Here is a 14,683-nt window from a genome sequence, read left to right on the forward strand (position 1 = left end):
CTGCTCCAGTTTCAACTGTTCTGCCTGCGGCTATGGAACCCTGACCTGTTCACCGGACGTGCGACCTGTCCCAGACCTGCTGTTTTCAACTCTCTAAAGACAGCAGGAGCGGTAGAGATACTCTCAGTGATCGGCTATGAAAAGCCAACCGACATTTACTCTTGAGGTGCTGACTTGTTACACCCTCGACAACTGTGAATATTATTATTTGACCATGCTGATCATTTATGAACATTTGAACATCTTGGCCATGTGCTGTTATAATCTCCACCCGGCACAGCCAGAAGAGGACTGGCCACCCCTCATAGCCTGGTTCCTCTCTAGGGTTCTTCCGAGGTTTTGGCCTTTCTAGGGAGTTTTAGCCACCGTGCTTCTACACCTGCATTGCTTGCTGTTTGGGGTTTTAGGCTGGGTTTCTGTACAGCACTTTAAGATATCAGCTGATGTAAGAAGGGCTATATAAATACATTTGATTTGAATTTGATTTGATTAGATTATCTTGCCAAAAGGGTGCTCAAATTCACGGCAGGTAGCCTAGTGGTTAGAGTGTTGGGATAATAACCGAAAGGTTGCTGGATCGAATCCCCGAGATGACAAGCTAAAAATCTGTCGTTCTGCCCCTGAGCTAGGCAGTTAACCCACTGTTCCCCAGGCGCCGAAGACGGATGTCGATTAAGGCAGCTGCTGATTCAGAGGGGTTGGGTTAAATGGGAAGACACATTTTAGTTGAAGGCATTCAGTTGTACAACTGACTAGGGTATCTCCCCCCTTTCCATTCACATTATCCTTCCTCTAGGCTAGCTTTATCAACTCAGTTGTGTTTATTTATACTCAGTAGGCTATTTTATGCAAGCATCATTGTTAAGCAAATGGCCTCTACCAAAATGTCTAACCTTTGTGGCACAGGAGGTAACGCATTTGCCCTAACAGCAGGTTGCTGATCCATATTTACCTCCTGTCCATCTGCTCAGACTGAAATATGGCACACCTACTCCTCCTGGTGCCACTAATATGAAACTGCAGAACAACATCATACCCAAGGGAATTGACATACATACCCACTGAATACACAAGCTGTTACAACAGTGTTACCATGCACAAATGAGATTCTGAATTCAAGACAGAAGTAGTCTGATTCAGATAATTTGCCATTTATTAAATACTGTTCAAAGTGAGTACAAATACCACAAATATGAATCTATTGGGGTAGAATATCACCATAAATTTGATATACAGCTGAAGAAAAAAAATAATCACAGAATTATATAAAATGTCACTGAACAATAGCCAAACCACTTGACAAACATTTCAGATATCTAAAACTGAATGTATCAAAATGACAAATGCTCAGAAGAGAAGATGACATTACAGTACCAGAATATTAAGACCGCACAATAACTTAACTATTGATTGTAAGACAATTACATTTCAAAACCTATGATATGTTTTGTACTCCAACTCTATTTACAGAAATACAAAGATATCAAATACAACCATATTACAACCATTCATTAGATCATTGACCAAATACAAGCCTTTCTTCTGTGTAGCAACAACACAGACAGTTTCAAGCAAATCATTTCATCTCTAAAAAAAATGTTTCTATGTGCTTATCCAACCATGTTTTTGTGAAAGCTGTATTGATTTCTATAGGAGAGCACAGTAAAGTATCACACATTGGCAGGGATAATCACAGAGATAAGGATTGGGGCTGTAAACATTCAAATGTAACATTTTACATTATGGCTGTTTGGTCAAGGTCAGCAGGTGCTAAGAGTTACAGGGAGAAAGCAGATTCGAACAAGACAGAGAATATGTACACAGTGAGTGTGGGAACGGGACAAGAGAAGTGCTCCCTCCCACCCCACTCACACTGTTCTTCTCTACTTTTATCACCAACTCTCTTAAATTCTGAAAGACATTCTCTCCGTCGCCCTTTACCTCTGTTTTACTCTCTGTAGCTCTGTTTCTCTTCAACACCCCCTCCCCAACAAACTCCTTGTCTTCTCAGCGCCCAGGGGTGAAGATGTAGTCCAGAGCCTGTCTCTCAGCAGCTGCCACATTAGGGTGCCAGAGGTCCACCATGAAGACAACCCTGGGGCCGTCCTCTGGGCCGCCTGAACATAGAAAAAACACAGATTAATGTCTTCCTCCAATCAACCCTTTATAACAGCTTAATAACACTTTCTCACAACAGTACAAACACACACACACAACCCGGGTAGAAAAAGGCGACCCCTTTCACCCCCTCCACACACACAGCCGTCTCCCTCTCACCCTCATGGAAGGCCCTGTGGAGGAAGGAGTCATCAAACAGCAGACAGCTCCCCTCAGACCAGCACTGTGGCTCACCGCCAACCACCAGCTCACAGGAAGAGGGCACTCTAAGACCTACGGAAGAAAGGCAGCAAGTCAGTCTATATACAGTAATTACCAAGGAAACCAGGGAAAAAATTACATGACACAAACACATACTGTATGAATATATTCTAAAATGTCAGCTGTATATGTTGTCATGCAAAGCAAGCTTTAAATCAACCCTACAATAGTAAACATCATTACTATCATTGTAATAATTTCAGAGACACAGGTGAACACACACAGGGAGCCAGGTGCATCTTTGAAACCCCTATATTTAACAGTGTTGTAGCCCTCCAGGCAGCCCCCCCCCCTCTTACCCAGGTGGCAGCGCAGCCTGACGTTGGTTGGGCCGTAATGCTCAGTAATCAGGGCTCCCGGGGTTAGCACAGAGAAGCAGGCGTTTCCAAACACGTTGTTGGCGATAAAGGTGCGCAGCTGACTCAGCACCCTCCAGGCCCGGGGGCACCTCCTGGCATTGAGGGCCAGCGGAGTGCCCTGGTTCAACAAGTAGAAGGTCCACCACTGGCCATGGGGGGTGCTGTTGGACTTCCAGCCCAAAGGAAGGGAGGAGCCGGCCCTTGATGGGGGGGCGTGGTAGATGCTCTCAAACTCAGCCAGCAGAGCAGGGAAGCTCCTCTCCAGCAGCTCCACGTCATGCTTCTGTGCGTCCCGGGAGAAGAAGGGTGCTGAGGGCAGGTCAGGGAGGAAGAACACCTCTGGCCTCTGGATGGTGGGCCGGCTGGTGAGGTAGCGACCCTGGTCTCGTACCCCTTTGTGTACCCTGCCCATGCCCGACCAGGTGTAGCGTTTGGCGTAATCTTGCAGGCTGTGGTACAGCTTCTGATTGAGACCGTCCCCTGTGTTGGTGCAGCGAAAGGACTCAGCGGACTGGCAGTAAGCAAAGCCGTTCGGCTCCTCCACCCCTGACACCGGCCTGCCTTTAGCCTTGCCATCTCTCTCTGTGCTGATCAAGGCCCCCCCACCCCCTCCTACTCGACTGGGCTCAGCGCTGTACCCCCCACGCAGGGGAGAGGAGCTGTGCTCACGACCTACCCTGTAACAGTACCACACAAAGAGCAGCAGCAGGCACATGGCTGTGCCAAAGGCACTGGACTCACAGTCCCTCATAGACTGCATCCCTCCAGCCACCATCTCCCTCACCCTCTCTAGTGACCACTCCATTCTGGCTCTTCGCTAAAACCACTGAGTTTGGTCTGAAGAAACTACCGTTGAGAAGGTCAATAACCAACCCTGTCTGCCTCTGCTTGAAAATGGCTATTAGAGGAAAATGTTCCACAGGGTTTCTCAAAGGCTACTTTCAGGAAGCTCTTAACATCCCCCCTTCTGGATGCAGTCTGACACTATCTGATATGACACACTCAGGGATGAGGGGAGGATTCCCCCTGCATGGTGCCTGGCTGTGTGATATTTGTGCTGCTCCCTCCCTTGTTCATTTTCGACAAATGCAGACAGACAACACACCTCAGGGTATCTGGTCTCTGCATCGGAGAGAGAGAGGGGGGGAGGAAGACAGGGAAAAGGTCATTAGACATAAGCACTGCACAAACAGATACACAGATACACACAGCATCTAATAAAGAGTACCAACATGCAGATCTCATTGCAAGCTCAGTTTTCCACATTACCTCCCCCACTTAGCTGGTTTAATACGGAACTAAATCCCACCCTCTGTGCCACCCTTTCCACAAACTCCCACCCCCACACTCAGCTCTGGACACACACAGTGCACCATGCGCACACACTCACACACAGATGGCATTTAAAATTCAGTTCTCCACACACCTCCGCACTGCACTGTAGAAAGCCATGAGTCACATTGCTGCATTCAAACACCAAAATCTGTATGTCTATCACACACACACACACACACACACACACACACACACACACACACACACACACACACACACACACACACACACACACACACACACACACACACACACACACACACACACACACACACACACACACACAGAAAATCTCAGTAAGACAAAAATAATGGTGTTCCAAAAAAGGTCAATTTGCCAGGTCCACAAATACAAATTCCATCTAGACACCGTTGCCCTAGAGCACACAAAAAACGATACATACCTCAGCCTAAACATCAGCGCCACAGGTAACTTCCACAAAGCTGTGAACGATCTAAAAATACTTGAATCAGTTATAGAACCCATTGCCCTTTATGGTTGTGAGGTCTGCGGTCTGCTCACCAACCAAGAATTCAGAGACATTCAATTCTACAACCACCTAAAAGAAAGTGATTCCCAAACCTTCCATAACAAAGCCATCACCTACAAATATGAACCTGGAGAAGAGTTCCCTAAGCAAACTGGTCCTGGGGCTCTGTTCAAAAACAGACCCCACCGAGCCCCAAGACAGCAACACAATTACACCCAACCAAATCATCAGAATACTTGACACATTGGAAAGAATTAACAAAAAACCCCAGAGCAAACTACAATGCTATTTAGCCCTAAACAGAAGGTACACTGTGGTAGAGTACCTGACTACTGTGACTGACCCAAACTTAATAAAAGCTTTGACTATGTATAGACTCAGTGAGCATAGCCCTGCTATTGAGAAAGGCCGCCGTAGGCAGACCTGGCTCTCAAGATTAGACAGGCTATGTGCACACAGCCCACAAAATGAGGTGGAAACTGAGCTGCACTTCCTAACCTCCTGTTAAATGTATGAGTGTGGCTCTAAGGCTATGTATACAAAACGAAATTCCTTAGGGTTTTCTAGAATAGCGCTTTTTACATTTATTGTAGGAAGGATAAGGATAAGCAGCATAAATACATGAACATACTAACTGCAGTATTAAGCACTCACACAGACGAAAATATACACTGTAACGAGCAAACTATGCAGTAAACATAAACACACATAAGCAGAGCTCCCATTGTACAGACCTTCCAATGCTTCTCCTGCACAACCATCTCACCAAAAATGGTCCGGCAAACCTGCTTGGAAAGACAGAACAGCCATCTCCTCTCATGAACACAGCCCAGATGACAGTCCACCGAGACGCACGCCCCCATAGAATCTCTCTAGCGCAAATACACAGTTCGCTCGCTGTCTGCTGCCTTGAATTGAGGAACTGTCGTAACTGAACAAACCCTGAATGGGGACAACCATCCATATCACTCGTCTGTCTCTCTCTCTCTCCCTCCCCCCTCCCTCCCTCCCACTCTCAATTTCTCCAATATTCCTGCCTCTAATGCCTTTAAACCTGCATACATAAAGCTGTAGTTAGTCCGCCATCGTATCATGATTCACTCGCATAAAACCACGACAGATGTTCAGGGATTCACACTGTGTATTAACAATCTGCCAATAACAGCTACACTTGTACCGCATAAAAACAAAAATGCAACATAATGATATTTGAAATAATAATAATGACGATGATAATATTAATAATAACTCACCCAATTTTCATGGTTTTGAAAGATATCTAGACTAGCCTACAGGTTTACCATGTCACCAAGCAGCTAGTGAACTCTTTATCTAGGCATGCTATAAGTTTATTATTACATGTCAATCATAATTAGGCCCTAATCAATTTAGCAAAATGTAAAAAAACTAACAGAAGCAAAGATGTTCTATTATATTGACAAGATAGTCAAGTGACCGCTCTAACAATGGAAAAACATGTCCCCAAATATGGAAGGCAGGCAGGAGGAGGCAAGATCAGGTGGGACCCTTCTAACCAATGAGACGGCAGATAATCGTGTGAACAACAGGCACAACTCAGAGGGTCATCATTAGTTACCACAGCCACAAAGTCCTAATTATGGCTAAACCCCGCCTATTTCTACAATTAACCTTAACTTTAACCCTAACCTTAACAGCACTGCTAACCTTATGCCTTACCTTAATCTTAAACTCGCATCGCCCAGAGTTCCCCCGCCCACTTCACTTCCCTCCATTGAAAATGAATGGGGCTCCATTGTTTCATCTCTCCTAATGTGTTATGTGGAAATGCACTGTAATTCAGATAGTCACTCTTGCTTCACTCTCATGTGGGTGCTAGCAAACAGGCTAGGTAGTGCTAGGTATCAACAGCCAATCCAGTAGGGGCTGAAAGCTATAGTGAACTTTGATTGGTCAATAGCGTTGCAATATCGCAGAGTATTTGCATAAAGTTCAGTTTTCCACAACTTTGGTTCTCACTTCCTTAAATTGAAAATGAATGTCTGTTGTTTCATCGCCTCCAACGTGTTATGTTGAAATGCACTGCAAGTCATTTTTCTCAAAGTTGCCGGAATGCCACGTGTATCCACTTAAAATAGTACATTTGTAATAGCCTAAACATTACAAAACGTACATTCCATTAAATATACCTCACGTAATTCAACACATTCTCATCAGTGGCATTGCACAGTTTTGCGGGGCCCCCACAAGGTCAGAGCTTGGCCTTAATAACTGTTTAATTCTAACATTAGGTTATTCAAATATGCAATACAAATCTCCAACCTCTTTTGTTTGTTTTAATGGCAGTATTAAATGCTCCAGGGCTAATTTTGTATAGCATTTTGGCATGTTTTTCTAGATTTTATTTTGTTACTTTTTGTTGCGGGGAGTTACAAGTACATTATCCATTTCAAATGATATGTTTATAAAACATTTACCCGTAGGTTACCAATCCCCCCCCCCCCAAAAAAAATGTAAGAACTACATACAAAGTTTAAGTGATAAAAATTCTGTATAAACAGGAAAAGAAAACAAAACCTCCCATCCCATTCCCCCAACCCCACCCAGCCAACATGTCTCCAATTTTTCTTGCAGTATTACTTTAGTCCCTTGTTGAAAAAAGGATGCATGTTTTGGAATATTTTTGTTCTGTACAGGCTTTCTTCTTTCACTCTGACAATTAGGTTAGTATTGTGGAGTAACTACAATGTTGTTGATCCATCCTCAGGTTTCTCCAATCACAGCCATTAAACTCTGTAACTGTTTTAAAGTCACCATTGGCCTTGTGGTGAAATCCCTGAGCGGTTTCCTTCCTCTCTGACAACTGTTAGGAAGGACGCCTGTATCTTTGTAATGACTGGGTGTATTGATATACCATCCAAAGTATAATTAATAAATTCATCATGCTCAAAGGGATATTCAAACATTTTTTTTTTTACCCATCTCCCAATAGGGGCTGTTCTTTGCGAGTTATTAAATGAAAACCTCCCTGGTCTTTGTGGTTGAATCGGTGTTTGAAATTCACTGCTCAACTGAGGGACCTTACAGAAAATTGTATGTGTGGGGTACAGAGATGAGGTAGTCATTCAAAAATCATGTTAAACACTATTATTGCATACAGAGTCCATGCAAATTATTATGTGACTTGTTAAGCAAATTGTTACTCTTGAACTTTTTTAGGCTTGCCATAACAAAGGGGTTGAATACTTATTGAATCAAGACAGTTCAGCTTTTCATTTTTAATTGCTTTGACATTACGGGGTATTGCATGTAGGCTAGTGACAAAAAAATCTACATTTATTCAGTTTATATTCAGGCTGTAACACAACAGAATGTGGAAAAAGCCAAGGGGTGTGAATACTTTCTGAACTTCGGAAAGTATTCAGACCCATTCCCTTTTTCCACATTTTGTTACAGTACAGCCTTATTCTAAAAACAATACAATTATATATATAAAAAAACATGAATACCTTATTACAAAAGTATTCAGACCCTTCAGACCCTCTATGAGACTAGAAATTGAGCTCAGGTGCATCCTTGAGATGTTTCTACAACTTGATTGGAGTCCACTGGTGGTAAATTCAATTGATTGGACATAATTTGGAAAGGAACACACCTGTCTATATAAGGTCCCACAGTTCACAGTGGACGTACTCTGTAAATGGTCTGAATACTTATGTAAATGTGATATTTCAGGTTGTTATTTTTAGTAAAATACCTGTTTTTGCTTTGTCATTATGGAGTATTGTGTGTAGACTGATGAGGGGAAAAAAACAATTGAATCCATTTTAGAATAAGGCTGTAATGTAACAAAATGTGGAAAAACTGAAAGGGTCTTAATAATTTCTGAATGCACTGTATTCATATTGTTATACATATAGCCTATAGGGAGGAGGTCAGAGACCTGGCCGTGTGGTGCCAGGACAACAACCTCTCCCTTAACGTGATCAAGACAAAGGAGATGATTGTGGACTACAGGAAAAAGAGGACCAAGCACGTCCCCATTCTCATCGACGTGGCTGTAGGGCAGCAGGTTAAGAGCTTCAAGTTCCTTGGTGTCCACATCCCCAACAAACTAACATGGTCCAAAAACACCAAGACAGTCGTGAAGGGGGCACGACAAAACCTATTCCCTCTCAGGAGACTGAAAATATTTTGCAATGGTCCTCAGATCCTCAAAAGGTTTGTCGGGTTCACCTAGGGGTCATGAAAAGAGTTGTACCAAAATGTTTGATGTATTAGAATAATTGATTATGCTTATGTTTTATTAATAGAAGGGGAGGGGTTATAAGACCCCTCCCTCCTTACGTTTATAGGGTCCTAGACTACAGATTAACAATATATATATATTCATTATATAGTTTTAGAATTGTTCCACAGTTGTTTGCTCTTTCTCTCTCTCTCTCTCTCTCATATAAAGAAGACCCCTCTTAGAAATGTGTGACTGAGACAGAGTGTGGGAGATAAGAGACTAGTCAGACATTCCACAATAAATCAAACTTTGGGGAGTGGACATTTATTGCCTAGCTTTTAGATAACACTGAAACTCTATGTTTGTATAGCTATGGATGCAGGGTTTTGGTCCCAGGAGTAAAAAGGTAATGACGTAGTCAGTGACATCACTAAGGCGGGACTTCGGTTTAATAAAACAACTTGAGACCTTTTGTTTGATGCAGAACTTACTCGGAAACATGCGTGATATGTTCCTGATTGTCAACTTCTGTCTGCAATTGCATTAATAAAGGTTTTTGAATGATTTAATTAAACATATTGTCATAATGCTAATTTCACCAATGAACCAATGATGATTGACAAGGACGAAAGGAACGAACCCTAACAGGTTCTACAGCTGCACCATCAAGAGCATCCTGACTGGTTGCATCATTGCCTGGTATGGCAACTGCTTGGCTTCTGACCGCAAAGCACTACAGAGGGTACGGCCCAGTACATCACTGGGGCCAAGCTTTCTGCCATCCAGGACCTCTACACAGGCGGTGTCAGAGGAAGGCCCTAAAAATTGTCAAAGACTCCAGCCACCCTAGTCATAGACTGTTCTCTCTGCTACCGCACTGCAAGCGCTAGGTCTAGGTCCAAGAGGCTTCTAAACAGCTTCTACCCCCAAGCCATGAGACTCCTGAACACCTAATCAAATGGCTACACAGACTATTTGCATTGCCCCCCCACCCCTACTCTTTTACACCGCTGCTACTCTCTGTTGTTATCATCTATGCATAGTCACTTTAATGACTCTACCTACATGTACATAATGACTCTACCTACATACACCTCAACTAACCGGTGCCCCCGCACATTGACTCTGTACCGGTACCCCCCTGTGTATAGTCTCACTATTGTTATTTTACTGCTGCTCTTTAATTACTTGTTACTTTTATTTGTTATTCGTACTCATATTTTTTTTAACTGCATTGTTGGTTAGGAGCTCGTAAGTAAGCATTTCACTGTAAGGTAAACTCCGCTTTGGTCCTATTATTGCTCACATAATTTCTATTTGGCGCAAAATTGAAAAACAATGTAACTGGGAATCAAAATGGGATGCCCATATTCCATTCCATTTCATAGAGTTCAACAAATACATACAAATTAAATCAAATATTATTAGTCACATGCACTGAATACAACAGGTGTATTCCTGTTGTATTCCAGGTGTATTCCTGAATACCTGTTGTATTCGGTGCATGTGACTAATAATATTTGATTTGATTTGTATGTATGTGTTGAACTTTATGAAATGGAATGGAATATGGACATCCCATTTTGATTCCCAGTTACATTGTTTTTCAATTTTGTGCCTAATAGAAATTGTATGAGCAATAATAGGACCAAAAGCAGCACAAGGTCCAACTAAACTACTGAAAGAGCTGCTTCCTGTGCTTGGTCCTCCTATGTTGAACATAATAAACGTCTCTCTATCCACCGGATGTGTACCAAACTCACTAAAAGTGGCAGTAATAAAGCCTCTCTTGAAAAAGCCAAATATCGGCCTATATCGAATCTCCCATTCCTCTCAAAAATGTTTGAAAAAGCTGTTGCACAGCAACTCACTGCCTTCCTGAAGAGAAACAATGTATACGAAACACTTCAGTCTGGTTTTAGACCCCATCATAGCACTAAGACTGCACTTGTGAAGGTGGTAAATTACCTTTTAATGGCGACAGACTGAGGCTCTGCTTCTATCCTCGTGCTCCTAGACCTTGTGCTGCTTTTGATACCATACTTTTGATACCATCGATCACCACATTCTTTTGGAGAGATTGGAGACCCAAATTGGTCTACACGGACAAGTTCTGGCCTGGTTTAGATCTTATCTGTTGGAAAGATATCAGTTTGTCTCTGTGGATGGTTTGTCCTCTGACAAGTCAACTGTACATTTCGGTGTTCCTCAAAGTTCCGTTTTAGGACCACTATTGTTTTCTCTATATATTTTACCTCTGGTGATGTAATTCGGTAACATAATGTTAACTTTCACTGCTATGTGGATGACACACAGCTGTACTGTCACAGGGGTTGTTGAGTGGAGACCAAGACGCAGCGTGTATAGTGCTCATTCTGTTTCTTTAATGAATACACTTAAACAACAAAACGACCAACAACAGTCCCATCAGGTTCTCTAGACTAAACGGAAACAATTACCCACAAACCCCAAAGGAAAACAGGCTGCCTAAGTATGACTTCCAATCAGAGACAGTGATAGACAGCTGCCTCTGATTGGAAACCATACCTGGCCACAACATAGAAAATGACAACATAGAATGAAACTCTAGACAACCCACATAGAAAACAGAAAACCCAAAACACATAGACAAAACACCCCCATGTCACGCCCTGACCAATCTACTAGGGAAAAATGACCTCATACCAGGGTCAGGACGTGACAGTACCCCCCCAAAGGTGCAGACTCCGACTGCACCCAAACCAAAAAACCCAACAACCCCAAACACAAAGGGAGGGCAGGGAGGGTGACAACAGTCTATGGCGGCTCATGTGCTCCACCCAGAACCTTCCTCTTCTCCCGATCCTCCAGAAACAGAGGTGGCTCTGGCTCAGGGCGTAACCTCCATTCCGCCCGCAGATCCCTCCGCTTCTGTAAAATAGGCCTGTGGATCATTATTGGAGGAATCGGACTGTAGATCCTTACCGGAATCACTGTGCTGTAGACCACTGCTGGATGTTCCGACCTCCAAGCCGCCGCTGGAGGATCTAGGCTGCAGGCCGCCGCTGAAGGCTCTGGGCTGCAGGCCGCCGCTGAAGGCTCTGGGCTGCAGGCCGCCGCTGAAGGCTCTGGGCTGCAGGCCGCCGCTGAAGGCTCTGGGTTGCAGACCGCCGCTGAAGGCTCTGGGCTGCAGACCGCCGCTGAAGGGTCTGGGCTGCAGACCGCCGCTGAAGGCTCTGGGTTGCAGACCGCCGCTGAAGACCCTGGACTGGAAAGCGTCGCTGGAGTCCCCGGACTGGGAGGCGTTGCTGGAGGCCCCGGGCTGGGGAGCGTTACTGAAAGCTCTGAACTGAGAAGTGTCGCTGGAGGCTCCGGACAGAACAGTGTCGCCGGAGGCTCCGGTCTAGGAGGCGTCATAATCGGTTCCGGACTAATGACCGTTGCTGCTGACTCCATGCCATGGATCATTTCTATAGGTTCCGCGCCAAGGATCATCACTGGAGGCTTCTTACCTTGGATTCTCACTACAGGTGCCGGGCCATGGATTATTCCGACAGGCATCGTGCCATGGTTTATCCTTACAAGCTCCAGACCATTTAGAATCCCTCCAGGCTTCTTGCCAAGGATTCTTTCCTCAGGTTCCAGGCCATGGATTACCTCTTCAGGCTTCGTGCCATGGAATGTCCCTACAGGCTCCGGGCCATGGATCATCACTAGAGGCTTAGTGCCATGGATCATCTTTACAGGCGTCGGACCATCGATTATCACTGGAGGCTTTTTACGTGGAGTAGGAATCGATCTCACCGGACTGGGGAGACGCACTAAGGGCCGAGTGCTCACAGCAAGCACCGGCCGTACTGGGTTACGGGTGCGCACTGGAGGGAGAGTGCGCGGAGCAGGCACCGGACGTACTGGGCCATGGAGGTTTACTGGAGGTCTGGTGCTTACGGCTAGCACAACCCTTCCTGGCTCGATGCTGACTCTAGCCCGGCAAGGGCAGAGCGCTGGCACAGGACGAACTGGGCTGTGCTGGGGAATGCGGGGTACCGTGCGTGGAGCAGGCGTAGGATATCCTGGGCCGAAGAGCCGCACTGGAGGCCAGATACTTTGAGCCGGCGCACTTTTCCCTGGCTGCCGGCCAGCTCTCGCACGGCAACGTTGAGGAGCTTGTATCGACCGCACCGTACTGTGAGTGCGTATGGGTGACATAGTGCGCATCACTCCATACTGCATTGCTCGCCACTCTGCGCGCCTGCTCCGCCGTGCCCTTTCCGCCAGCACCTCTCTCCGGAATCTAGCATCGTGCTCCGCGCTTGACTCCCTGACTGGCTCTGGTTTACTCCATGGCTCACTCCGAAATGCCCGGGAAGTTAGATCAGGGCTCCACTCTGACCTCGCCAAACTCCCCTTATGCCCCCCCCAAACCTTTTTTTGGGGCTGCCTCTTCGCCTCCCCTATTGGAGGATACAGCGCCTCATAATACCGTCGCTCCCTCTTGGCTTCTTCCAATTCCTCCTTCGGGCGACGATACTCCCCAGCCTGGCTCCAGGGTACCTTCCCATCCAGGATTTCTTCCCACGTCCACGACTCCAGGTACCTCCTCTCACGCTGCTTGGTCCTTTTACGGTGGGTAGTTCTGTCACAGGGGTCGTTGAATGGAGACCAAGACGCAGCGTGTATAGCGCTCATTTTGTTTCTTTAATGAATACACTTAAACAACAAAATACCAAAACGACCAACAACAGTCCCGTCAGGTACTCTAGACTAAACGGAAACAACTACCCGCAAACCCCAAAGGAAAACAAGCTGTCTAAGTATGACTTCCAATCAGAGACAATGATAGACAGCTGCCTCTGATTGGAAACCATACCTGGCCACAACATAGAAAATGACAACATAGAATGAAACTCTAGACAACCCACATAGAAAACAGAAAACCCAAAACACATAGACAAAACACCCCCCTGTCACACCCTGACCAATCTACTAGGGAAAAATGACCTCATACCAGGGTCAGGACGTGTTATGTACATTTCAATGAAACATGGTGAAGCCCCAAAATTGCCCTCCACCTGTGTTTCAGACATAAGGAAGTGGATGGCTGCAAATGTTCTACTTTTAATCTCGGACAAAACAGACGATGATTGTTCTAGTTCCCAAGAAACAAAGAGATCTTTTTTGGAATCTGACAATTAACCCTGATGGTTGTACAGTCGTCTCAAATAAAACTGTGAGGGACCTCTGCGTTACTCTGGACCCTGATCTCTCTTTTGACGAACATATCAAGACTGTTTCAAGGACAGCTTTTTTCCATCTACGTAACATTGCAAAAATCAGAAACTTTCTGTCCAAAAATTATGCTGAACAATAAATCCATGCTTTTGTTACTTCTAGGTTGGACTACTGCAATGCTTTACTTTCCGGCTACTCGGATAAAGCACTAAATAAACTTCAGTTAGTGCTAAACACAGCTGCTAGAATCTTGACTAGAACCAAAAAATTTGAGCATATTACTCCAGTGTTAGCCGCTCTACACTGGCTTCCTGTGAAGGCAAGGGCTGATTTCAAGGTTTTACTGCTAACCTACAAAGCATTACATGGGCTTGCTCCTACCTATCTTTCCGATTTGGTCCTGCCGTACATACCTACACGTACGCTACGGTCACAAGACGCAGGCCTCCTTACTGTCCCTAGAATTTCTAAGCAAACAGCTGGAGTCAGTGCTTTCTAATATAGAGCTCCATTTTTATGGAATGGTCTGCCTACCCACGTGAAAGACGCAGACTCGGTCTCAGCCTTTAAGTCTTTATTGAAGACTCATCTCTTCAGTAGGTCCTATGATTGAGTGTAGTCTTGTCCAGGAGTGTGAAGGTGAACGGACAGGCACTGGAGCAACTAACCGCCCTTGCTGTCTCTGCCTGGCCAGTTCCC

The 14,683-nt window shown here is 45.0% G+C and overlaps 1 protein-coding gene across 5 annotated transcripts; it reads right to left on the bottom strand.

Annotated features, from left to right (window-relative positions):
* Nucleotides 1-1,091: 1,091 nt before the first annotated feature.
* On the bottom strand, nt 1,092-6,343 carry LOC115200006 (aspartate beta-hydroxylase domain-containing protein 2). 5 transcript variants are annotated; one of them, XM_029762636.1, is made up of 5 exons: nt 5,817-5,956; nt 5,298-5,348; nt 2,679-3,860; nt 2,278-2,391; nt 1,092-2,117 (listed from the first exon to the last, which is right to left on the bottom strand). In XM_029762636.1, exons 3-5 carry the CDS (start codon nt 3,541-3,543, stop codon nt 2,008-2,010), a joined length of 1,089 nt encoding a protein of 362 aa, XP_029618496.1. In that variant the 5' UTR covers nt 3,544-3,860; nt 5,298-5,348; nt 5,817-5,956; the 3' UTR covers nt 1,092-2,007. The 5 variants fall into 5 exon arrangements, with proteins under 5 accessions (XP_029618496.1, XP_029618498.1, XP_029618500.1 ...); XM_029762638.1 differs by lacking the exon at nt 5,817-5,956 and adding an exon at nt 4,165-4,229 and having other exon boundaries at nt 5,298-5,567; XM_029762640.1 differs by lacking the exons at nt 5,298-5,348; nt 5,817-5,956 and adding an exon at nt 6,262-6,343.
* Between the last annotated feature and the right edge of the window lie 8,340 nt (nt 6,344-14,683).

Source organism: Salmo trutta, chromosome 9 (genome assembly GCF_901001165.1).
Source record: "Salmo trutta chromosome 9, fSalTru1.1, whole genome shotgun sequence".
NCBI lineage: Eukaryota > Metazoa > Chordata > Actinopteri > Salmoniformes > Salmonidae > Salmo > Salmo trutta.

Bases quoted from the DNA above. Each gene is read 5' to 3' on its own strand.
- LOC115200006 (XM_029762640.1), bottom strand. From the start codon at position 3,543: ATGGAGTGGTCACTAGAGAGGGTGAGGGAGATGGTGGCTGGAGGGATG. The intron at 2,392-2,678 runs GTAAGAGGGGGG...TTTCTTCCGTAG, and splicing joins CAGGCTGCGCTGCCACCTGG to GTCTTAGAGTGCCCTCTTCC. The intron at 2,118-2,277 runs GTGAGAGGGAGA...TTCTATGTTCAG, and splicing joins CCACAGGGCCTTCCATGAGG to GCGGCCCAGAGGACGGCCCC.